Source organism: Ctenopharyngodon idella, chromosome 8 (genome assembly GCF_019924925.1).
Source record: "Ctenopharyngodon idella isolate HZGC_01 chromosome 8, HZGC01, whole genome shotgun sequence".
NCBI lineage: Eukaryota > Metazoa > Chordata > Actinopteri > Cypriniformes > Xenocyprididae > Ctenopharyngodon > Ctenopharyngodon idella.
The window spans coordinates 32,262,276-32,288,792 of NC_067227.1; the positions used below are offsets into that span (position 1 = coordinate 32,262,276).

At 37.0% G+C, this 26,517-nt stretch overlaps 1 protein-coding gene across 1 annotated transcript; it reads left to right on the plus strand.

Annotated features, from left to right (window-relative positions):
• The first annotated feature begins 48 nt into the window (after window positions 1-48).
• On the plus strand, window positions 49-7,623 carry LOC127517806 (4-galactosyl-N-acetylglucosaminide 3-alpha-L-fucosyltransferase 9-like). The gene is made up of 2 exons (XM_051903899.1): window positions 49-53; window positions 2,639-7,623. Exons 1-2 carry the CDS (start codon window positions 49-51, stop codon window positions 3,414-3,416), a joined length of 783 nt encoding a protein of 260 aa, XP_051759859.1. The 3' UTR covers window positions 3,417-7,623.
• The last annotated feature ends 18,894 nt before the right edge of the window (window positions 7,624-26,517 follow it).

Sequence of the window (26,517 nt, forward strand, 5' to 3'; positions counted from 1 at the left end):
AATTTAGCGAAAATAAGTTAATGCAACCTTTTATTTACAGTATCCTACATGAGGTAAGCATAAAGCTGCTTGGTTTATATTTTTAATGTAATTGTATGTAGGCTACACATTTTAAAATGGTATTGCACACCCGTTACTGGCAGAATAACTGCCCATTTCTGCTTTATTTCTCTTTCTCCTTTTTTTCTTAACATCTTAATATTCTTCCTGTAAATACTTTCCAACATTTCCGTTATAAATGTATCTTTAAAATGCGTGCAAATTACAGCGAAGCTCAACAATTATCATACGGTGCTCCGCAGTGGCCAAAAAAAATGTAAACAGTGAATTATATTGATCTCTTTTTGTAAACTCAGAGATGTGGATTCAGACGGCAACTAAATCACCACACGACCTTGGTGTTTGTCAAAAAACAGTAGGCAATTTGGATGTGGATTTTTACGCAAGTGGTGGGAGAAAAAACACCGACATACTGGATTACCGTCCGAATAGGGCTTTAGTATGTCATTAGTAGCGTTTTCCCCCCACATTAAAATATAGCCCTTTACTACTTTATGCTAAAAGTATACTTACTGTTAAATTGTGAATTTTAGTACTGTTACATAACGTGGTCCTTGCACAAGACGAGGAAGAATACTGGAAGGTAGACTTTAATAACAAAAGTCAAGGAACCAAGAGAAACTCAGGAGAAAAACCACATTAATACAAACGAGAACTGACAGAGACTGAGGGAGAACACAGGGTGTATATATATATATATATATATATATATATATATATATATATATATACAGGCTTGGGAGGGTTACTTTAAAAATGTATTCCGTTAGTTACAAATTACTTCATAAAAAAGTATTCAGTAATGTAATCCAAGTACCACAATATGAAAGTAATGTAATCTGATTACTTTTGGATTACTTCAAGTTCACATGTATATAAAAAAACAACAACTTTACTGTAAATAAATTGCATTTTTAAATTTAAATTTAATTATTTCTTCTCAATTTCTGCAAGTTTTTAACAAGTTCTGCAAGTTCTCAACAATAAAAATATTTTAAAAATCGGATAAATTATCTATTGCAATATTATTATCATTGTTATTGTTTAGAGCTTAAAAATATAAAAGTCACATCAGATCATAACCAAACTGAACAAGCTCGGATCAAACATTTCTGTTCATGTTTGTTCTGCTTTAATTTTAATGTTTAGCATTTTGGTTACTTTTAAAAACTATATATATATATATATATATATATATATATATATATATATGTGTGTGTGTGTGTGTGTGTGTGTGTGTGTGTAAAGGGCTATTCAGACATCTAGTGGCTACAGTATGGTATTATTGTTTTAGTCTTTTGATAAAGAAAGTGTTTTCGTAGCTGGAAGGCAGAGTTTGCACTGTACAACCATGTCGTTTGCATTTTCTTCTTTGAAAACAAAATAGCAGCGAATTTTCCATGAATTGAAAGCAGGTGGCTCACGTGAGTCGTCACTGGCAACAGAACCAGGAAATACTGTATAATCAAGCAGCGCTTAATATGTGTTATGTCAAAATAATGATTTATTTAGTTTTAAATGAAACGATTGTAATCCTGGTGGTATCCCCCCTTTTTTTATTGTGGATCATTCATTGCAACATTTAACATGATTGCTGTTTAGTTTCTGGCCCATTTTTATATGGCAGTGCAACCTGCTGGCCAAAAGTTGTAATCAACATTTAATTCTATTGACCTATATTTTAAAGACAGTTATATTTCAGCTCGTGGTTAAAACATGTAATTTCACAGCATGTAATTAACACAGTTTTTTTTTTTTTTTTTTTTTGCTCTAGAGGATTTTTGCTTTAATCACAATACTTGCTGGTTGCAGCTAATGGTTCTGGGCAAATCTTGATAAACTGGTTTGGGTGTGTTTGGTTAGATGGTGTCATAGTGATATTTGTATACTGAATTGTGATTGGTCTGTGTCGTTTATCTCTTCTCAAGCATGATTTTTTAAATCATCTAGTGTAATCCTCAGATGCTGGCTTTATATGCAACACGAAACTGTACATTTTAATCAGGTGAGAAACTGAATTTAAATTACAAAAAATTTAAATATAAAATGTAAATTTAAAAAGACTAAAATTGCTTAAAACTAATAAAACTGAAGTTTAGGTTTGTTTTATTAAGGCAATGATTAATTTTCATATAGCTGTATCTTTTGTCTCCCACAGAGCTGTGAACTGATTCTAGTCTTTTTATTGAGGAATTTATGATTGTTCTTGTCTGTGAAAGCAAATAATGACTTTTTTTTCAATAATTCCCTTCAGATCCGAAAATGTCAAGCACAAATGGCTCATCGCTGTGTCATCAGGGTCTAACAGTGACGTTGGCAGGTGTCGTCTATCTGATAGTCATGTTTTCTTGGTTATCACCTTCAAAGAATTGTCCGACCTCCACTTCCTAGAACTGAACAAAACAACTGAGCTGTGAGCTGTGCAAGAGCTGTGTTACTGATGCAGTAGAAGACAAACCTATACTTCTGCTGTGGGTCTGGCCTGAAAATTACAGGTTTGAGCTGAGTGACTGCAAAACGTTTTACAAAATTGATAATTGTAAGTTGACGGATGATAGATCTCTCTACAGTGATGCAGATGCTGTCATGGTTTATCACAGGGCCATCAGTTGGGACCTGTCCAACCTTCCTCCTTCCAGAGGTGGATTTGGTTACATTTGGAATCACAGACTAACACACAAAAAATACCAGGTCTGGAAAACCTGTTCAATCTCACTCTCAGCTACAGACGTGATGCTGACATTACTGTACGGATGCACTTGACCCCCAGGAAGAAACCAGATGAGGAGATTGTAATTCCCAAAAAAGACAAACTGGTGTGTTGGATTGTGAGTAACAATGCTGCCTCAACGGGCGTCGGCACAAGGAACCAGTTTTACCAAGAATTAAGCAAACACACTGAAGTGCATATGTTCGGAAAGGCTTATTCAAAATTTCTGGATTATAACGAATATTATCCTACCTTGGCGAGCTGCAAGTTTTACCTTTCCTTTGAGAACTCCATCCACAAGGACTACATCACGGAGAAGATCAATGGGCCGCTTGCTGCAGGTACCGTCCCTGTGGTTTTGGGTCCTCCGAGAAAAAACTATGAAAACTTTGTTCCCGGCGATGCCTTCATTCATGTGAATAACTTTCCAGATGCAAAGTCACTGGCAGAATATCTGCTTCAGCTGGACAAGGACAAAGAAGTGTATGGCAGGTTCTTTACCTGGAGGAAACATCTCACTCCAACTCCTCATTTAATACAACAAACCCAAGAGTTTGTTCTGGCTATCTGCACTGCCTGTGACTATATAGCACGTCACAGAGATTATAAAGAAGCTCACGATATTTATGAATGGTATTTCAACTAAAGAGAAGTTATGAAATACAATATTTTCTATAAATTATTTTTGATACTGGAGTTTTAGTATTTAAGCATTTTGATATACTGATGGTATTGATGGATGACAGTAAAGGGGTGGTTCATTGCGATTTCACTTTTTTAACTTTAGTTAGTGTGTAATGTTGCTGCTTGAGCATAAACAACATCTGCAAAGTTACAGCGCTGAAAGTTCAATGCAAACAGAGATATTGTCTTTTAAAGAATTCTCTGTTTAAGGACTACAACAAACGGCTCGTAGGGACTACAACAAGCTTCTTCCTGGGTTGGTGACATCACTAACCCTAGAATTTACATAAACCCTGCCCCTGAGAACACGCAACAAAGGGGGTGAGGCCATGTTACTGCATTACAGTGCATAACACAAATGCAATAGCATGTCATAAAAGCAAGATGACAAAATGACAAGTTATAGCCGTAATTAAAACTAAACTATACCCGTTCTATCTTCATGCAGCATATATTCTCTGGCTCTGTAGGATCTTACAACAGTTCCCACAGGAGCGATTTATAGATTATCACGACAGAATATGCTAATCAATGACTTTAAGATAGTTAACTCCACTTCAGCTACATAAATTCATCAACTAACCGTTCAGAAGCATCCTGTTGCATTCAAAATGTTGTTCTTGAGTCTCTCCATCATCGTTTTGAACATAAAAGGCAGAACAGTTTCTGCGTGCGTGAGGTAATGTGAGGCACTGCTAAGTGCTAACACAAGCTCCTGAAACTCCGCTCCCATTTGAGAGCAGCAGCTCATTAGCATTTAAAGGGACACACACAAAAACGGAGCATTTTTGCTCACCCTCAAAAAGTGACAAATTTAACATGCTATAAAAAATTATCTGTAGGGTATTTTGAGCTAAAACTTCACATACACACTCTGTGGACATCAGAGACTTATTTTACATCTTGTAAAAGTGGCATTATACCACCACTTTAAGTGAGGATCAGGGGCAAAGTGGGGGGAAAAGGGTGAAAGAGTGCATAAGGCCCTGGCGTGTGAGGAGCCCTCAATGATCCTGAAATTATTATTATTATTAATATTATTTTACAATTGTGTGCGTACACTGCATCTGCACTATTTCTGTTCATTCGTTTGACAAGCTTTGGCACACGTCTGTGTCGGCGCATCCTACGAGCACAGCACGCACGCAATTTGCATGATTTGATTGGTTATCTAGGAACGTTGCAAAGCGCTGATTGGCTGTGAGGGAAAACGGACTCGCCGGAGAGGAGCAATCATCCTTTAGTCTCGCCGCCGCCGTGCACAATGTTCAAACAGAGATTAGGCAAAAAGAAGAGGGGAGGAACGTAAACAGTAAGGGAAAACAATTCCACTCAAATTTCTTTCCAAAGAGACCAAGTGAGAACCTATATTGTTCAAGCGAGGCGATGGCAATCTATATGCCACTGTTAATGTTGTTTAAATAGACCAATTTGGTGTTTGCAAACAGCGATGACGATTTTTTTGTGGACGGAGCCTACCTGGTGGCAGAAAATGACAGTTCTGCAGTAGCAGTATATGGAAGCCACGGAATAAAAGAATAAAAAAATTCATTTCGAATTTGTATCTCACAATTCTGACTTTTTTTTCTCGCAAATCCGAGTTTATATCTCAAAAATGTTATAGGCTATGTTTAAAAGTTATCTATGTAAAATGTTATAGGTTTAAATATTAGTTTATGCTGTAACTGCTATGTATGTATGTCCCCTATGAACTGCATATGTGAATATTATGTAGACTTAGGCCCAGTCCCAATTCTATTTTATACCCCTTTGCCCTTCCCCTTGCCCCTTGAAACAGAGTGGCAAGGTGTAGGGGTGAAAATATTCCCCTAAGAAATGGGACACCACTACTACACCATTACACACGTCATCATACCTGGTTTCTTTTATTAGTGTCCTGTAACATTTAACCAGTATTCAACATTTAACCACATCATTCAAATAGCGCGTTTAGCAAGCTACGGAGAAACTGGCAGCCAGGTAACACATAAATGATCGATCCTGAGTAGAAATATCACTACCATTATCACTACACGCATTCTAGCAGCACGGTAGTCGGTGTATGCAGGGAAATTTCTCATACCCCTTCGTTCGAAGTGTGGTCCCGAAAAATCTTCGTTTGAAGGGCTATCTGGCCCTTCCCCTTACCCCTACCACTCCAGCCAAAAGAGAATCGAGACACCCCTACCCCTTCAGGTGAACGCGCAAAACGAAGGGGTAGGGGAAAGGGGAAGGGGTAAGGGGTAGAAATGGGATTGGGCCTTACTGTTTACATCAAATTCATGCTTTAATAGTAGACTAATCATAGCAGGTTTCATCAGTCCAGTCTATGAATTGCAACATAAACGTCTCCATTTAGCTTCAAAGGGAGTCTTCAATAAAGGTATTCTATAAAAATGAAGACTATAGGTGCGTCCCAATTTGCGTACTTATGCACTATTCTATGATGTTTTTAAGTACAAATAGTGCGAGTAGTGCGTTCACACAGAAAATTCCAAAAAGAAAAAGTGCACTTTAAATACCCGGATGATGCACTAAATTAACAGAAAAAAACGAAGTGTGGAATGTTGGACACTTCATGCACTCAACTGTCGCAGCTTTAATTACGTAGCGGAGGGAGAGGGGGTATCTGCCTCTGTTGTTAAATGACAAAACAACCTTATACAATTCACGCACTACATGGATGAGTAGATACATAAGTACATAGTGTATAAGTGCATAGTGTATAGTGCGTCATTTGGGACGCAACTTATATTTTTTGCATTCCGATTCTGACATCCAGAGGCACAACAAAACATTTTTCTCTTATTCTATGGATTTCGCACATTTTCCTCCACTTGGTACCACTATTTTTTTTGCATGTGCAGCTGCAAGTGACGTACACAGTAAAATTCACAGAGTTAAATCAACTCTGCTCAGAGTACATATGGTCCCTCTCTAAATAGTGTTAAAGTAACACTGAAGCAGAGTTAAAATTGAGATAATTAAGCAATTAATAAGGCTGTGACTGAAGTCAGTTGTAGTTCTTGTGTTTCTCTTTTCTTCAGTGAGTCTGCTTGTTAACAGCAGGTGTTCATCACTAATGCACAATTGTCACTTAATTAATAGTTTAATTATCTCATTAACTTTAACTCTGCTTCAGTGTTATTTTAACACTATTTAGAGAGGGACCATATATACTCTGAGCAGAGGTGATTTAACTATGGAGATTTTGCTGTGCAGCTGTGACGTCTGCTTCAAATGGGTCTATAGATGCTTGCTGGGCGGGAGTCTGCATTTTCCTACATAATGAGAAACAGCTTGTTTCTAAGTTGGTGATAAACGCTCTTATCATACTCTAAACACCGGAGTAACATGAAAAGTCTGTGACAAATCTTTAGATATAAACTGTTAATATCTTTTTTAGACATGGTTGTGTTTCCAGTTTGTTTTATTATGCAATACATAGGCATTCATTTTATATTTCAAGCCTGTTGTTTTAATAAACTTAATGTAATAAACACCTTACAATAGTGAAATGATAACTTTTGATCAGGCATTACCGCCTGGGTCCTAAAGGAGACCCGATTTCTCACGACACCGGCTGCCCCGCTTAGTATCATGAATACATGCCTGTTTAACACAGTAGCATGACGGATTCTCATGCTGTGCCATCCGAGGGGTCAAAGGTCAGGCACATTCAACAGAGGTTTTCTTGCTTGCCTTACACAGTCTGAGATTTCTCTGGATTCCCTGAATATTTTCACAATATTATGCATGCTAGATGGTGAAAGACCTAAATTCTTTGCGATATTGCATTGAGAAATGTGATTTTTAAATTGTTTGACAATTCACTCATGAAATTTGGCACAAAGTGGTGAGCCATGACCCATTTTTGCTTGCAAAGACTGAGCCTTTGTTGGATATTCCTTTTATACCTAAACACGATACCCTCACCTATTACCAATTCACCTGCTTATTTCGGACTGTTTCAAAACAGTTTAACTTGGATATTCTATAATCTTTTTATTTCATTTTTATTTTGCCTCTGTCCCAACATTTTTGCAGTGTGTTGGGCCATCAAAATTAGCTTATATTTACAAAATACAATTTAGCTGGCCAGTGGAAACGTTGGAAGTTTTCTCTTTGTATTGTTGTCATTTAAATAAAGGTTCAAGATAATTAACAAATCACAGACTCTTGATTTTATTGCATTTTACAAAATGTCCCAAATTTTCTGGAAATGGGGTTGGATGTCTTATATCTCAGGCTTCCATCTCTGTGTCAGTGTTTTTTGTTGGCCAAAACAAGCGCGGAGAGATTTCGACTCTGGAATCACAAATGTAAACCACACATTTTACAAAACCCATTTTTTGTGGTTTGCATTAGAAGGAGTGACAATCAAAACATCTGTTGTGTGGGATTGGAATGACATGAGGGTAAGTACATTCATTTTCATTTCTAATTACACTGTTACTTTAACTTATTTGTGATTCAGAAATATGAAACCAGACAGATAGAAGATGCCTTCTGGGTTGTTATAAAAGGAACAAAAGGAAAGACAAGCACAAGCATTTCCAAGAGCAAGGCGTTGGGTGTGGCATGGGTGGACAGGTCTGCAACTAAAGCACAATACAGTGGCGTGCTTTCAAACAATGAACTTGTATGGTACAGTAAAATCATTTAACAGATTGTGCTTCATGCCAAGAACAGTAGAATAGTTAAGCTTAAAGTCAGCAATAGTTTTTCTTCCCAATTGTGATGTATCTGAATGAAACGGCTTCTGGAATAAGGAGAAAAAAAATGTAGGGCAGGACTTGATTTCATCCTAAGGGAATTGATTGGATTGTAGGAAGCTTAACTAAACAAAATGGAGGCAGATCTGAATGCCAGGTTGCAGTTAGTTGTGGGGGATAAATGGGCTTTTTGTTTTTTTTTATTTTAGCATCAGCTATTTAAACTAAATTAAAAAAGGAATGTTATTTACACAATTGTGAATACTTTTTGTACCAAGTTTAAATAGCAACAAAGAGTGATTGATGCAATAGTGGGCAGAGTTGGTTGACTATTTGCACCATGACGTAGCTTGACATAGGACCATAGACCATGATACTGGATATTCAGGTTTATAGGTTTCCCATTGTACATTGAAACAACCTAGATAATGGGCTCGTCTTGCTTTTGTTCATCTAGGTTCCCTTTCGAAAGGGAACCATGGTTACATACGTAACCTGAGATGTTCCCTGTTCTCAGGGAACCATGGTTACATACGTAACCTGATACGTTAGAGATGAATGTCAATGTACCATCCAGTTTCCCTGAACACTTCTTGGACCATATAACAGTATGATTGAAACGGTTAAAAAAAGTTATATTTTTCACTCTAATGCATATAGAATAATAATAAAAATAATAATAATAATTAAAACCCTTGTAAGCTATTTGTTTGGGATGTAAACTCTGGCTGTTGGGGTGTCCAGAGACCCCAGACAATAAAATGTGATTTTGTAACAAAATAATGTTGTTGTTTTTCTAAACAAATGTAATTTTACTTACTTTATTAATGTTTTTACTCTACATTTGTGTAGTTTTGGAGGGATTTATTGCATGTTTTAAATTTATATAAATAAATAAATAAATATTTTTTTTAAATAGTTTTTTTTTTTTTTCAAAATAACAACCATTTATGTAAAATTCACTTTTAAAAAAACCCCACATTCATGGAAATAACATGGACAATTTGCCATGGTTTAGTGTTAAGATTTTTGCCATCAAAAAGTAAAAAATTACCAGTAGATGGCTGCAGAGCTCCACTCCACTAGAACTCCACTAAGTTTGCTATTGCTACTTGATATGCTATTTGACATGCTATTTTACTAATTTAAAGACATATTTTCATGTTTTTCCAGTTGGATTCATATCTATATATTATCACAATTATAACAATAAAAATAACTTTTTGTCCAATTTGTGCATTTTTTTTTGTACTGAAGTTTGTGCTTTCATCTCTCTCTCTCTCTCTCTCTCTCTCTCTCTCTCTCTGTGTGTGTGTGTGTGTGCTACATTGTTCTCCATCTTGGATGTGTCATGGTGTATGTATATATTCGTATAATCAACAACTTTAAATCAATAGTTTTGTATTTCTCCATGTTTCTATCAAGTTTCAAAAGATAGATAAATAAATAATCAAATAAGAAAGACAACATGCAAATGAAGATGCTCTGTCCTAACTTGTAACTTGTGTCCTAATCCAGTGCAAAGCGACAGGTGGATGTTCAGTCCAAAATGTATATCAATATAAACCATATTCACATCCTTATATTAAACACACTTTAAAAAATTCTGGGTTAAAAACAACCCAAGTTGTGTTGAAAATGGACAAACCCAGCGGTTGGGTTAAATGTTTGCCCAACCTGCTGGGCAGTTTTATTTAACCCAACTATTGTTTAAAAATGACTATATGGCTGACTTAAAATGAACCCAAAATAGGTTGGAAATTAAAAATCAGACACATAATTACTAGAGGCAACAATAATAATCAAAAGGTGAAAATTTATTAGTAAGCTATTTAATAAATGTTTATTGTTTAATTATTGTTCATTAAACATTAATAAATGTTAATGTCCAACATATTTTGGGTTCATTTTAAGCAAGCAATACAGTCATTTTTAAACAATAGTTGAGTTAAATAAAACTACCCAGCAGGTTGGGCAAACATTTAACCCAACCGCTGGGTTAAAACAACCCAGTCACTGGTTTTGGCCATATTTAACCCAACTTGGGTTGTTTTTAACCCAGCATTTTTTTAGAGTGTACAAAGCATGTTTGTGGGTTTTTCCAGTTGGATTCATATCTACATATTATGAAATCACAATTATAACAATAAAAATAACTTTTTGTCCAATTTGTGCATTTTTTTTTTTTTTTTTTGTACTGAAGTTTGTACTCTCTCTCTCTCTCTCTCTGTGTTTTTGGGTGTGTGTGTGTGCGCACATTGTTCTCCATCTTGGATGTGTCATGGTGTATGCATATAATCATATAATCAACAACTTTAAATCAATAGTTTTATATTTCTCCATTGTTTCTAATTCGACTATCCCTCATTAAAGCCGTTAAGTACACAGTTTTGTATCTTTGTATTTTTGTCTGATTGTCAAATTCTTTTTTGCCTCAAATAAAAGTTTTAATGTTGTGATTCACCTTGGCATGGTTCATGGCTTATAACTTTAATGAGAACTTTTTCTGAAATCCCTACAGGAAAAGTACTTCCAGAACCAAGGCTGCTGAAAAAGTGATCAACTCCCAATCCTGCCATATATCATGTTTGCTGACAGATTAATTTATTAGCATCTACTATAATACAACCCTATAGTATAATAATACTATTCAAGGGTGCTTAACTTGCTGCGATGCATCGTTCAAGAAATCAACTAGTCACGACTGTTTCCCAAAACCACACTGTTGCAAAATTGTCATTCAACCACATTGGTTAATGATGTCATGCAGGTGGTGGAGTAATAATGTCTTTTAATTAATCCGTTTGAGTTCGAATTAATGTCAGATTTTTTGCTATAAATTATGAAGGACTAATTCTTCTCATTTATTTTGCTTTATTTCCAGATTCAATCAGGCTCCTTCTTACATGCCAGAGCTTGTACATACATGCGCACTTTTCAAAAACGCAGCTTTAAATCTCTTGACAAACTAATAGACGTAAATGACATTTGTACATATTTAAAATAAAAGATATAGATTGTACTGAATGTCAGCTTGCTTATTTTGCTTAAGACAAAGATTTATTAAGTCCACACGTCATGCAAACAAGAAACTACAGTGGGTACGGAAAGTATTCAGACCCCATTAAATTTTTCACTCTTTGTTATATTGCAGCCATTTGCTAAAATCATTTAAGTTCATTTTTTTTCCTCATTAATGTACACACAGCACCCCATATTGACAGAAAAAAACAGAATTGTTGACATTTTTGCAGATTTATTAAAAAAGAAAAACTGAAATAACACATGGTCCTAAGTATTCAGACCCTTTGCTCAGTATTTAGTAGAAGCACCCTTTTGATCTAATACAGCCATGAGTCTTTTTGGGAAAGATGCAACAAGTTTTTCACACCTGGATTTGGGGATCCTCTGCCATTCCTCCTTGCAGATCCTCTCCAGTTCTGTCAGGTTGGATGGTAAACGTTGGTGGACAGCCATTTTTAGGTCTCTCCAGAGATGCTCAATTGGGTTTAAGTCAGGGCTCTGGCTGGGCCATTCAAGAACAGTCACGGAGTTGTTGTGAAGCCACTCCTTCGTTATTTTAGCTGTGTGCTTAGGGTCATTGTCTTGTTGGAAGGTAAACCTTCGGCCCAGTCTGAGGTCCTGAGCACTCTGGAGAAGGTTTTCGTCCAGGATATCCCTGTACTTGGCCGCATTCATCTTTCCCTCGATTGCAACCAGTCGTCCTGTCCCTGCAGCTGAAAAACACCCCCACAGCATGATGCTGCCACCACCATGCTTCACTGTTGGGACTGTATTGGACAGGTGATGAGCAGTGCCTGGTTTTCTCCACACATACCGCTTAGAATTAAGGCCAAAAAGTTCTATCTTGGTCTCATCAGACCAGAGAATCTTATTTCTCACCATCTTGGAGTCCTTCAGGTGTTTTTTCATGTGTCTTGCACTGAGGAGAGGCTTCCGTCGGGCCACTCTGCCATAAAGCTATGGTGAGCTATAGAAAGTCAACCATCACTGCAGCCCTCCACCAGACTGGTGGAGGGCTGCAGTGATGGTTGACTTTCTACAACTTTCTCCCATCTCCCGACTGCATCTCTGGAGCTCAGCCACAGTGATCTCTGGGTTCTTCTTTACCTCTCTCACCAAGGCTCTTCTCCCCCGATAGCTCAGTTTGGCCGGACGGCCAGCTCTAGGAAGGGTTCTGGTCGTCCCAAATGTCTTCCGTTTAAGGATTATGGAGGCCACTGTGCTCTTAGGAACCTTAAGTGCAGCAGAAATTTTTTTGTAACCTTGGCCAGATCTGTGCCTTGCCACAATTCTGTCTCTGAGCTCTTCAGGCAGTTCCTTTGACCTCATGATTCTCATTTGCTCTGACATGCACTGTGAGCTGTAAGGTCTTATATAGACAGGTGTGTGGCTTTCCTAATCAAGTCCAATCAGTATAATCAAACACAGCTGGACTCAAATGAAGGTGTAGAACCATCTCAAGGATGATCAGAAGAAATGGACAGCACCTGAGTTAAATATATGAGTGTCACAGCAAAGGGTCTGAATACTTAGGACCATGTGATATTTCAGTTTTTCTTTTTTAATAAATCTGCAAAAATGTCAACAATTCTGTGTTTTTCTGTCAATATGGGGTGCTGTGTGTACATTAATGAGGAATAAAAATGAACTTAAATGATTTTAGCAAATGGCTGCAATATAACAAAGAGTGAAAAATTTAAGGGGGTCTGAATACTTTCTGTACCCACTGTATGCTTCTAACCACAGGCCGAGAGCCGTCGTTCTAACCACACTACTTTGCGATGCTGTTTGCGAATGTACATTGGAACTATGGTTTCGGGAAACACCGACTCTTTAAAGGGGTCATGAACTGTGTTGTGTTTGTTTTATAATGTTTCCTGGGGTGCACTTATAATGTTAGTATGCTTTTTACATCAAATATTGTCATAATAAAGAAATAAAAGGAATTTTTCCTACCCTGATTTTATCCCTCTTATTTGGACACTCTGTTTTAAGGGGCGTGTCTGCTGTGAGACTTCAGTGTAAACGCCCACTGCTGTGATTGGCTGACATCTTTGCAATATGAAATAGCCAAGTATTACTCTCTCGAAAACTTTTAACATGTTTTTAGAGGGGACGATTTACTCCCTTCCAAACTTTGATTGCCTATGTGTCATTAAATATGGTGGTAACACTTTAGTTTACTCTGACCAAGATAACTTATATAACCATATATAACCACACAGTAACATAATATCATTCTTTGACATGAAGATATGTCTCTCTGCTGTGGCATGTTTTGAATGTAAGGACTGGTGGCAGTTGTGTTGCTATATGCCTGATCCAGCCCTCTTTGCACTTCCCTCCTCAACTTGAAACAAGGAGGAAATCTCAGGGAGGCAAAAGAACAACAGAGCTAATTAGCCGCGCGGAGCTGACAGAGCGAAGCCAAATGGCTGCCAGCCAAACCAGCAGAGGAAGAAGACCCAATGTTCAGCAGGATCGATGGAGGAGACCACTTCATTAAAGACCCCGTGGAACAGAGTGAGAGAGAGGGTCTGTTTAATTAAGTCTGCGCTTCAGGGTCTAACAGCAGCCGTACAGCCACTGCTGTCACTGATTCGGTCCTCCTCCAGTCTGGCTCTCTTCTCTACACCAAGGGCCTCCTGAAGGTGTAAATGTGTGTGTGGGAAATACACTCATTCAGGTGACCTGAGGCTGTATACATCAATCTATACTGTTGTACCACGGTATGTGTCATCCAGCGTGTCTTTTGCTTTGTGTCCATCAAGTTCCAAAAGATAAATAAATAAATAATCAAATGAGAAAGTATTGAAGACAACATGGTCTGAAGTGCAAATGAAGATGCTCTGTCCTAACTTGTAACTTGTGTCCTAATCCAGTGCAAAGCGACAGGTGGATGTTCAGTCCAAAATGTATATCGATATAAACCATATTCACATATATTAAACACACTTTAAAAAAATCTGGGTTAAAAACAACCCAAGTTGGGTTAGAAATGGACAAACCCAGCAGTTGGGTTAAATGTTTGACCAACATGCTGGGCAGTTTTATTTAACTCAACTATTGTTTAAAAATGACTATATGTCTGGCTTAAAATGAACCCAAAATAGGTTGGAAATTAAAAATCAGACACATAATTACTAGAGGCAACAGTAATAATCAAAAGGTGAACATCTAAGCAATTTAATACATGTTTATTGTTTAATTATTGTTCATTAAACAACATATTTTGGGTTCATTTTAAGCAAGCAATACATTTTTTAGAGTGTACAAAGCATGTTTGTGGTTTTTTACAATACATATAACATACATTTATATATTAATTGAACATACAGCTACAGTTATTTAGTAATTTCATTAAATGTAGGGGTCTTGAGTATAACATTTAAATAAATAAATAAACACACTTGGATACATGTACACTTATGTTCAAAAGTTTGGGGTCAGTAATATTTTTTTAGGAAGAAATTAATGATAAATTCGGTTCTTTTGAACTTGAATGATTTTGAATGATTTCTGAAGGATCATGTGACACTGGAGATGATGCTGAAAATTCAGTTTTGAGTCACAAGAATAAATTCTATTTTAACATGGAAAACATTTATTTGAAGTCGTAGTAATATTTCACAATATTACTGTTTTTATTGTATTTTTGATCAACCTTGGTGATGACATTACAGGGCAATGCAAACACATTTTGTGAAGTTTTCTATATACATAAATTTTGCTCTCAACCCATCTAGTGTTAGTCAAATTAAAAGTCCTTTATATAGATCATCCAAACTTTAGCCAAATTTAAAATATATTCGACCTACGGCAACATAACACTATATCAGGTTTTGTTGTGACTCCTTCAACATATGAACACTGTGCTCGGCATGCCAGCCTGTACACTGACCACCTCATGCCACCTACAGTGACAGACAAAGAGAGCGAGCGGCCAACATGAAAAGAGGTTCATGCATATTGAAACCACAGCAGGTTCTCTCAGTCAAGAAAAAGCAAGATGGAGAAAAAAGGCAGCGTCTCAAAGCTATCTGAAACACCTAATGTATCGCCCCTCTGTCTAATCCATATTTCCCTAAGAGCTTTATGGAACAAATTGCTGCTAGACTTTGCATTTCAATGGAGTTCATTAATGCATATTCAGTTTGCTTATGGTAGAGCGGAGAGCGCACCCGCCGGGACTCTCTCTCTCTCAGCGCTCCGCCAGTGATGACAGCTACATCGTGTTTCCATTTTTAGTTTAATGCCAGCCAACGCTAATGCATTTGAACGGCAGGGATGCCCCTTGCTTTGAATCTTTGCATCGAGGCAATTAGGATTTCTTATGTCTGTCAGTGTGTGATCAAACACCGTGCCATGACCTGTGCCGTAGCGCAGAAAGAGTGTCGTTCAATGTCGTGTCATGAGTTTCATCAAAGATTTCTTTGGTTTCATCCGATCTCATGAAAAAAGGTTCTATTTTACGAGGTGGCGATTTCGAATGAATTCGTACGATGCATGTGAAAACGTATACTATTTTTAGAAAAAAATACCACTACACATAACCGTCACTGAGGTAGCATATTGTACGAAAACTTACGAATGAGATTGTACGAATTCATACGAATTTGCCACCAATCTGCCCAAACGTAAATAGTTATGAATTGCCATGAGATTGTGTTGGTTTCATAATATTTCCCCCCCCACAGGTCAAATATCCTTATTTAAAACTTTATAAAGTAAAATAACGAGATTCTGGCGTGAGCCTACGCATTCGAAAAAGCGTCAACTTCCGCGACGTAATACACAATTTCCCAGCAGACTCTCCTCTGTTTGGCGTTTGTTTAAAACGGGTGATTCCCCCGAGGTTGGAGATTTACCGTTCTCGCTCGTTGTGACAACTAATCTATGCCACTCCCACATCATAAACGCGTCAAAGTAGGCGGAGCAACTTTTCTCTTTTTACAGATATGACGAGACGCGCACAGGCGAGTGACTTATGTATGCAATTTCGCTGGTCTAAAATATAAACTTGTTGCATACAAACCACGTTTTGGAAGAAGGATTGATGATGTGTTGACATTTAGTTCATTTTTAACAAAAAAACGTACATAGTGTATCTTTAACTTTATGCAAATGAAGAGCAACTTTCGGAAGCGACAACCAATAGTAGCTAAGTCAGTGGAGCGCAAGTGATCCATCACTACATCCCGTAGTTCATCTTTAATATCAAGCATTTTATGTACTGATTCCACTTATATTTAGTCATTTCCTTCCAAAATGTTTGTTTTTAGCGGCAATAAAACTGATTCATTGGAATAACATCTGTGAATGTAATTCATAAACATTAGGCAACCAGTAATGGCCCACTAGAGACCTGAACCAAACTTCACATGTTTGATAAGAGCCCTGCCCTGAACATATATACATGCCAGTATTCAGGTATAGTAATAGCGCCACCTACTGGCAACATGAAATGACGTGTTTGACACTGTGATGCGCTACTACCAACATACTAAAATATGCCATTGAGTGTTAAACATGCTAGACACGTGCTAGCAACACTTAGCTGAGTGCTAAAGCATGCTATTATCGTCATGAAAGAGGAAGTTGTTGTAACTCAGGCATTCTATGTCCAATCTGCCCCAAACATAACATGTTTGATAAGAGTCCTGCCCTGAACACATCTACACGACAATATTCAGTTATAGTCATAGGAAGTGACGTATTTAACACTGTGATGCACTACTAGCAACATACTAAAATATGCCATTGAGTGCTAAACATGCTAGAAATAAGCTAGCAACACTTAGCTGAGCATGCTATTATCGCCACGAAACAGGAAGTTGTTGTAACTCAAGCATACAATGTCCAATCTGCTCCAAACTTCACGTTTGACAAGAGTCCTGGCCTGAAGACATCTACATGCGAAAATTTAGTTACAGTCATAATGCCACCAGCTGGCAGCAGGAAGTGTGGTAAATACAAATTACTTTGACGTAGTATTCCTATATTTACCTACTTAAATGCATATTGCCCACCCATGTTCTGTTTTCCTAAAGCCACCTATCATCGCTGCTTGCAGCTTTAATGATCCTTTTATGATACTTTAATGTAATTTTTGAAGCCTGGTCGCTGTAACCTTGCATTGCAATTACATGAGGGTAAATAAATGATGACATAATTAAATGTCATTTTTGAGTGAACATTCCCTTTAATATTTAATGTAGCTCACCTTCATATGGCACTGACACCTGTAAATAGGATTATTGGAGTACGTTTTACAAGAAAAATACTCTTGTCTTTCTAAGTTCATGTTTGATTCAATGTTTTACTTTGTAACTAAATTATTGTAAATTTGAAAATTGATTCAAAATAAATCCTACGTCAAGCTCAGGTGTCTAAGACTGATGAGGGAAAAACAAATCAGAAGACTGTAACATGCTTCCTCAGCTGACGATAGACTTCAGTTCAACGTACGCTGAACACAAGTGGATGAGAAGACGAAACAAGAGCGAGAGAAAGAGAAGAGAGGACTATGAAAGCATTGGTCCCCCCTCCTCTCAGAGCTGTCACCGTCGGGAGACGAGCCTCTTTTCTGTCGTTCACGGAGATGGAGAGCTGATTAACAGCACAGTTCTTCTCTGCCCCCTCCATCCTCAGAAACCCCCACAACACACTCACCATGCAAATGTGTGTGTCACTATGACAGTATGTCTCAATTAAGGCAGACAGCGAGGAATCTCCACACGGGGGACTCCTGTCTTCTCCGCCGCACGCCTGACTGACCCCCTACCACAAACAACACAGTCACCCGTCCCAAAGACAGATTGTGATGAATGCAAAGGACAAAGAAGGAGGGAAGCAAAAGTACAGAGACCAAAAGCATAGACTGAGTTGGTCGTGACAGCGCAGGAAACACCTGAGCAGAAGCATGGAAACAACGAGCGTGTGAAGAGACAGAAACAGAAAGAGATGACGAGAGCCTGTTGCTACAGTAAAGACGACACATCATTATGATAGCAGCAACATGAGCGGCCATAACAGACAAAAATGAAGTCTGGCTGAACAGACCACTGCAACTATAGTCAGTCTTAATATAATTATGCTGTTTAAGGTCATGTTTAGAGATGGGAATCATTGGAAATATTAAAGAATTCTGGTTCTAGTATTTTTCAGCATACACCATATATTTGTTGCATGGCCCGTATTGGGGTCAGTAAGATTTTTTTTTAGTGTTTTTGAAAGAAGTCTCCTATTCTCACCAAGGCTGCATTTATCCGATTAAATTTTGTGAAATATTATTAAATAGCTGTTTTCTATGAAAGCTTGTTTGTTTATATCTTGGAATTCTAACTTTATTTCTCGCAATTGTAAGTTTACATCTTTCAATTCTGACTTTTTCACAGAACTGTGTGATATAAAGTCAAAATTTGTTTTATAAAGTCTCAATTGCGAGTTTTAAAGTCAGAATTGCGAGTTCATATCACACAATTCTGACTTTATAACTTGCAATTGCGAGTTTATATCACACAATTCTGAGGGAAAAAAAAGAGTCAGAATTGCGAGATAAAAAGTCGCAATAATATCTTTTTTATTTTTTATTCAGTGGCGGAAACAAGCTTCCATATTTTTCTTTGTGAATATATTGTAAAATGTCATTTATTCCTGCCCCGAACACATATACATGCCAGTATTCAGGTATAGTAATAGCGCCACCTACTGGCAACATGAAATGACGTGTTGCACTGTGATGCACTACTACCAACATACTAAAATATGCCATTGAGTGTTAAACATGCTAGAAACATGCTAAAACATGCTAGCAACACTTAGCTGAGTGCTAAGAGGAAGTGAAAGAGGAAGTTGTTGTAACTCAGGCATTCTATGTCCAATCTGCCCCATCATTCTAATATGATGATTTGCTGCTCAAGAAACATTTCTGATTATTATCAATGTTGAAAACAGTTTCTGCTGCTTCTTTTTTTAATTTTTGTGTTAACCGTGCACTGTAAAAAAAAAAAAAAAAAAAAAAAAATCCATAGTTTTTAGTAAAATAATAAATTAATAATTTTATCAGCTAATGGTTGCCAGAATGATTTTGTAAAAAATACAGAAAAACTGTAAACACATTTACAGAACAAACTGTAAATTTTACAGTATAAAACTGTAATTTACAAACAGGAAAATTTGAATGTAAACCAGTAAATTCAACAATGCACACTACTACTAAAATCTGTTTTGTACCTTTAACATATACTGACAGCTACCATAATAATGCAGGTGGTAAAAGAGAAAGCCACATGAAGAATCAAGGTTCATCACAAGTAGCTTTTCCACGAGCTGAAGTATATCCTAATATAAAGAAGGTGCACAGAGTCATTCATGCAAACGCAAAACACCATCATGGTAACCCACAACACTTACATAATGCAATAAACATTCATTAAACAACAGAAGATGTAACATAAAACCCTAATGTACATAACAGATAACAAAAACTATTAAGAAACATGATTATTTAAACAAAATACTTTCAAATGTGGAGTGTCACACAGGGAATTGTGGGAATATCAGTTTACAGTTTTTGACTGTAAATGATACATAGATTTTTTTCTTTTTCACTTCTAAAAAATTTAAAATTTACAGTATTTTACTGTGAAAATTAAATAAAATGTCTGGTTAGAGCTTTTACCGTTTTTCCCTGTATATAGTACGGGAACTTACTGTTACAATTTTTTTTCCGTAGCATTTTTACAATATTTTACCATTAAAATCACATTCATTTTTTACAGTGTGATACATTTTGATTACATTTTAATTTTTTTTTAAATAATAATTTCAATTATTTATTTGTCTTTACTCTCACTTTTGATCAATTTATGGTGTCCTCGCTGAATAAAAATATTCAGACTTTTAAACAGCAGTGTAATATCATAGTATATTAATATCATGCTTCTTTCATATATATCATGGTACTTTGAGTCCTATATTCAAATACTATGATCTTTAAATGTTATATAAGGTTTATCAGAGAACCATATTACAGATGACCCATCCCTGGCTTGTATACATATGTGAGATGCGAGAAAAGAGATGGAGAAGGAGTTAATGAAAGAGAGCGAACGACAGTGGCACTTACCCAGGTGGCCGACACTGAGCTGGCAGAAAGAGAAGAGCTGACAGGTGAGATGACTGCGATTGTGTTTAATTAAACTCCACACGTCATTAAGGGAGAAGAGAGGAGACATGGGACTGACAACAGAGAGAGAGGAAATGAATTGTGGGTGGGCGGCACAGTGGATGGGATCGAGTTATGGCAAGTAGTCGTTTCAAATTTACTATCTTTCTTCTTAACAGTTATCATACATATATATATATATATATATATATATGATATTTTTCCACCTTTTTTTCTGGTCCAGCAGGTGAAAATGGTGCATCTGATCACTTAGTAAAGTAGTAGCACACTCTCCTCAATAAATCATTAATGTCTGGAGCACAAACGCTGCACTTACACACTCAACTTTAATACTTAGTGTATGAGGAAAAAGTACACAAATAGTGACGCCCGCCTTAGTATGCTTTGACATGGTAATAAATATTAACCATAATATAAAGCTGGCAAAACGCGCAGCTCGAGCGACATACTAGTACAGCTATCACTGCACAACACGAGCTCATCTGGCGCTTGTTGTCCTGGTGATGGTGGAGCGCTTGGTGTTCAGGCCCACGGAGGATATCAGCACACTAACAGTGTGAGACACCAGGCAGCTGCGCTCACACACACACACATACACATACACACACACACACACACACACACACACACACACACGGAGCCAGGGGATTTGTCTTTACATGTAAGGCTTCGGTGCTTTGTTCATTTCAAATGTCTTTATGCATCTCTGAGTTATGGCTAATGTGTTTGTTTACAGCATTTATCTCTTAATACAGTTACTGTAGTGGCACATCAAAATTACATATATTAAAAAAAACATAAATACAGTTTTGATGGTAATACCATGATGCTGTTATTAATATTATTATTATTATATAATCATGGTATGAAAATGGTACAGTATTTTTGTATGTGTACCACAGTAACAGTGTTATTTTAGTATTATTAATATTATTATTAATTAATATAATATACTATTATAGTATTTATTAATATTTTGAATTAGCTTTTATTTTTGTTTTTAGTTTTCATTTTAAGTTTGTTTGTTAATTTTATGTGCTTTTGTAATTTTTATTATTTTTTAAAATATATATTTTATTTATTTTAGTACCTATCATAAACTTGCTTCAGTTAGCTGCCAAAGCAACATTTTTATTTTTTTCTATTTTTTAAGTTTAACTTTTTGATCTAATATTGAATATTTTATTATCTAATATTTTATTTCAGCTTTATGTCAATTTTAAAACAATTTTTAATAGTTTTTAATTAACAGTAACAACATTGCCTGGAAGATGCACAATAGAGTCTTACCATGATACAACCATGCTACAAATAAAAAATCTAGAGCTGTCAAATTGATTAATCGTGATTAATCGCATCTAACATAAAAGTTTGTGTATATACGTACACACACGTAACATATATATATATACACACACACACACACACACACACATTATATATTTACAAACGTTTATGTTAGAAGCGATTAATAACGATTATTCAGTTTGACAGCACTAAACATCGATATCAATCTATGCTGTTGAATCGATTAATTGCGATTAATCGAATCTAACATAAATGTTTGTGTATACACACACACACACACACGTTATATATTTACAAACGTTTATTTTAGATTCGATTAATCGTGATTAATCAATTTGACAGCACTAAAAATCAATATCATCTATGCTGTTGAATCGATTAATTGTGATTAATCGTATCTAACATAAGTTTGTAAATATATATATATATATATATATACACACACACACACACACACACATATACATACATATACATATACACACATTATATATTTACAAATGTTTATGTTAGATTCGATTAATCGTCTTTAAAGATTGGTGTTTGGATATAAATGTGTGTTGGCAGTGTGTGTACACAACCACCCTATAGTGATAAAAATCCACCCACTCCTTTTTTTTTTAATCCCCATAAATCATAAGCAGTGTCTCCCAACGACCTGTTTTCAGCCATGTAACGTCACATTAGCCACAGGCCAGTCTCAGTGTCAAGTGTCAAGCACAAGTAGTGCTCACTGCACAGCATAATGACCTCCAGCTCCACCTCTCCGTTGCGGCGTGTTACGACACAAAAAAGTCACATCTTGTGTAGACACGGTGATAATATTAGACGGCACCATGAGACAAAGATCTATTTCAGAACCAGCCGCTATCAAAATAATCTGGCTGCGGGCGCGGGCCAGATATTATTGCTGGCAGGCCAGTTTTGGCTGGTGGGCCTGTTGCTGACCACTGATCTATGCTGTCGAATTGATTAATAGCGATTAATCACATCTAACATAAAAGTTTGTAAATATATATATATATATATACACACACACACACACAAACGTTTATGTTAGATTCGATTAATCGCGATTAATCAATTTGACAGCACTAAAAATCGATATCTGTCGATGCTGTCAAATCGATTAATTGCATCTAACAAAAGTTTGTGTGTGTGTGTGTGTGTGTATATATATATATATATATATATACACACACACACAAATATTTACAAACATTTATGTTAGATGCGTATAATTGCGATTAATCGATTTGACAGCACTAAAAAAAAATGATAAAATCAAGGTATTTTTGTAAGAGCTGCTTGTCCCTTTATTTTTTTTTGTAGTGAAACACAGTTGTTAAACGTGCACACATGCTTCTCTGTGCTTTGGGTGTTTATGCAGACTTTGCCACACATGCATGTGTGAAAAAGGTGAGTTAATGTGTGTGTGACAGTGCAGCTGGTGTAATAATAGAGATGGGTGGGACCTGTGAGGTGTTTTTACCTGCCGGTGGCTCCCAGGTGGCCGCGCTGCATGCTGAGTTCAGGTGAGGCTGTTAATGAGGCTAATTAGGTGTAAAGGAGGTTGGTACAAGGATCAGCTGTTCCTGGATCTGTTCTAATGATAAAGCTGCATAATCTCCAACGCCACACAACAGATGACCAGCCGCTCAGACCCCCAACAGCCCACCACAATACATCACCAACACCGCTCCCATGGGCTCCTCACCGAGTCTGGTAACATATGCTATGCAGAAGAACACATCATCAGACCAGACAATACTGAGAACGTCCAACACTCAAGCCTAATGTGGTGCGGTTCACTTATTGACAGATACAAGATCTAAACAAGTATTATAAGTGTGAAGCCTTAAGGTTATCTATAAGCTAGTGTGCTGTAGAAGATATAAGCATTCAACACTTACAGTCTCTCACTTCTGCCAATATGGATCAATGATTTATGACATCATGCTGCACTTCAGCTTCTCATCAGATTTTCTATCCAATCAAATGCTCTCTAGAATCTGAAACACCCCGCCCCCTACATTATAAATAAATGCTGAAGCTGTGGCTGAAATCAGTGATTGTTCACACAATTACTGTTCTATATGGCGCATAGTGCACTATATAGGGGATAAGGAATGATTCAGATAGTGTAAATATGCTTTCCATTGGGGTGAATGAAGCGGGGCACACAATTCTTCACAGAATGCTTTATTTTAAAGCAATATGGAGGAGAATAGGAGGAGAAATGGTTAGACAAACCGCTGACAAAATGCTGTCGGCATTGGAGACAACACTGACGAGTATAAGATAACACTGGTGCCATGCATGCACCAACATAAATTACACACTTTTCAAACTACACATCCTCAACATGAATATGTTCACTGTTTTGCTTTAGCGACAGTTTCATGTTAAATCTAAAAGGGGGATCTATTAGACTCTGGCTGTCATAAGCTGTCAAATGAGGCTTTACGGAGCTCAACAGCTCTGGCCGAGCAGTGATATAAACGAAACACCATTGGCTATTTTTAAAAAGGGGAGGAGCTGCTTGATATGTCCCACCCTGTTTTCCTGTTTCAGTGGAAATTATGTCAAAACACATTGAGTAATGTTGCATGTTCCAAGGCACTTCAGAAAGGGGTGGTTGATTATGATTTCACTTTTTTAACTTTGGTTAGTGTGTAATGTTGCTGTTTGAGCATAAACTACATCTGCAAAGTTACGACAAAGTTCAATGCAAAGGGAGATATTTTCTTTTACAGAAATCGCTTTTTAAGGACTACAACAAACAGCTGGTAGGGACTAGAATGAGCTTCTTCCCGGGTTGGTGACATCACTAACCCTAAAATTTACATAAACCCCACCCTCGAGAACACGCAACAAAGGGGGTGAGGCCATGTTGGGCTGCTTTAGAGAAGAGGAAGAGTTGTTGTAGTAGAGTGTTGTTATCATGCCGTCATTTTACGCCGGACTGCTTCACAAACGAGGGTCAATTCAACACTGGATTTGCACAAAAGATTAACATGACGACACATGCTAGTCAATGAGTTGAATTAACTCCACAGCAACTACATAAATTTATCCACTAACCATTCAGAAATGTCCAGTTTCATTCTAAAAGTTGTAACTTCTTCCTGAGTCTCTCCATCAGTGTCCGACTCCGGTTTGAACAATGTAAGGCTGAACACCGTTACTGACAATCCTCATTTTGGCTGCGTGAGATTCTCCAGCTTTGTTGTTGTTGTGCGACCGAAGCGCGAGCTGTTAAAGCTCCGCCCTCTTCTGGAAAGGGGGCCGGGAGCAGCAGCTCATTTGCATTTAAAGGGACACACACAAACGGTGTGTTTTTGCTCACACCCAAATAGGGGCAAATTTGACAAGCTATAAAAAATGATCTGTGGGGTATTTTGAGCTGAAACTTCACAGACACATTCCGGGGACACCAGAGACTTGTATTTCATTTTGTGAAAAGGGGCATTATAGGTCCCCTTTAAAGGTAGACTGTAACATCTAGTGGTTAAAAAACAAAATTGCATGCATTTTGAGGAAGAACATTTTTTGGTTGTGCTTCAGCTTTGCGGGACTGTGCGGATGAATATGACTCTATTTTAGTTGTTTTCACAAAATTTGAATCAATAGCTTGGGAACTTACTGAAATATTAAATATATATTTTTAGATATTTTATTTTATTATACTTAACATCTATTTTATTTCATTTAATGCAAATGATTTTAAAAAAAAAATGCTACATGGCATACCTGAGTATGCAAATGAGTGCAAATGAGATTTGACAGCTGAAGAAGAGCATTCAAAAATGAATTCCTTTAAACGTAAGACATACTCTCAGCAGCTGTTGCAAAGATTCATAAACCCAAGTGCTTGCATACACACACACCCACATACACACACACACGGTAATGTATCAATGGGTTTCATTAACCAGTCAACACACAAAAACAAACACACACTATTCGATATTAGTGTACTGCAGGCAGTAGGTTGAGCTGATTGATTAGTTTTGGGGCCAGAGAGGCCACAGGCCATGCAAAGATCAGGACGAGAGACCTATCGAAAATCACTATGGCTTCTTCCTTGCCTCCTGCATTTCTCCTTCTCTCTCTCATCTATGCATCATATACACAGCCGTTAACGCCCACCATGGGAGCAATCTGTCAATCTTGAGAGTCTCCATTACTGTGACGGTCACACACAATCTCCCACACTCGGAGTGGACCAGCGGTTCAGACACCAAACGCAGATGGTGTTTAAAGCAAAACAGTTAATTTACTCTGATTTGAGGTCAGTTATGCCCATTTTTTTATGTGGTTTTAATTTTAATTAGTGCTGTTTGCAGGGGACCCATCACTAACTTCAGTGCATACTGCATAATTTGTGCTCAGATATGATAGAGTTGTTGAGGAAAGTTGTGCTTTTACTTTGCTAAGCGAATGGATTTACACTAAGTGGATGAAAAAAAAAATCCCACAGACTTCAAGCCCGTTCACACCAGATAACTGATATTGTTTTAAAAATCATTATAAATGTAAAAAGAATAGCAGCGTCTACATCACAATTATAACGATAATGGCACAGAGAAACAATATTGTAGGAATGATCTCACAACAACTTTTTTCCAGTTGATGAACGATACAAACATTGACAACCAATCAGAATCCGCCCTGCTTTAAATGCTATCGTGCTTTGATCTGGATTAATATAGTTATCTTTATAGTTATCTTCCTACTTACCATTCTTCAGGCCAATAAGAAACCACCTAGCAGCCACTCACAACACCCTAGCCTAACATCTAACAGTAACACCCTAGTAACCA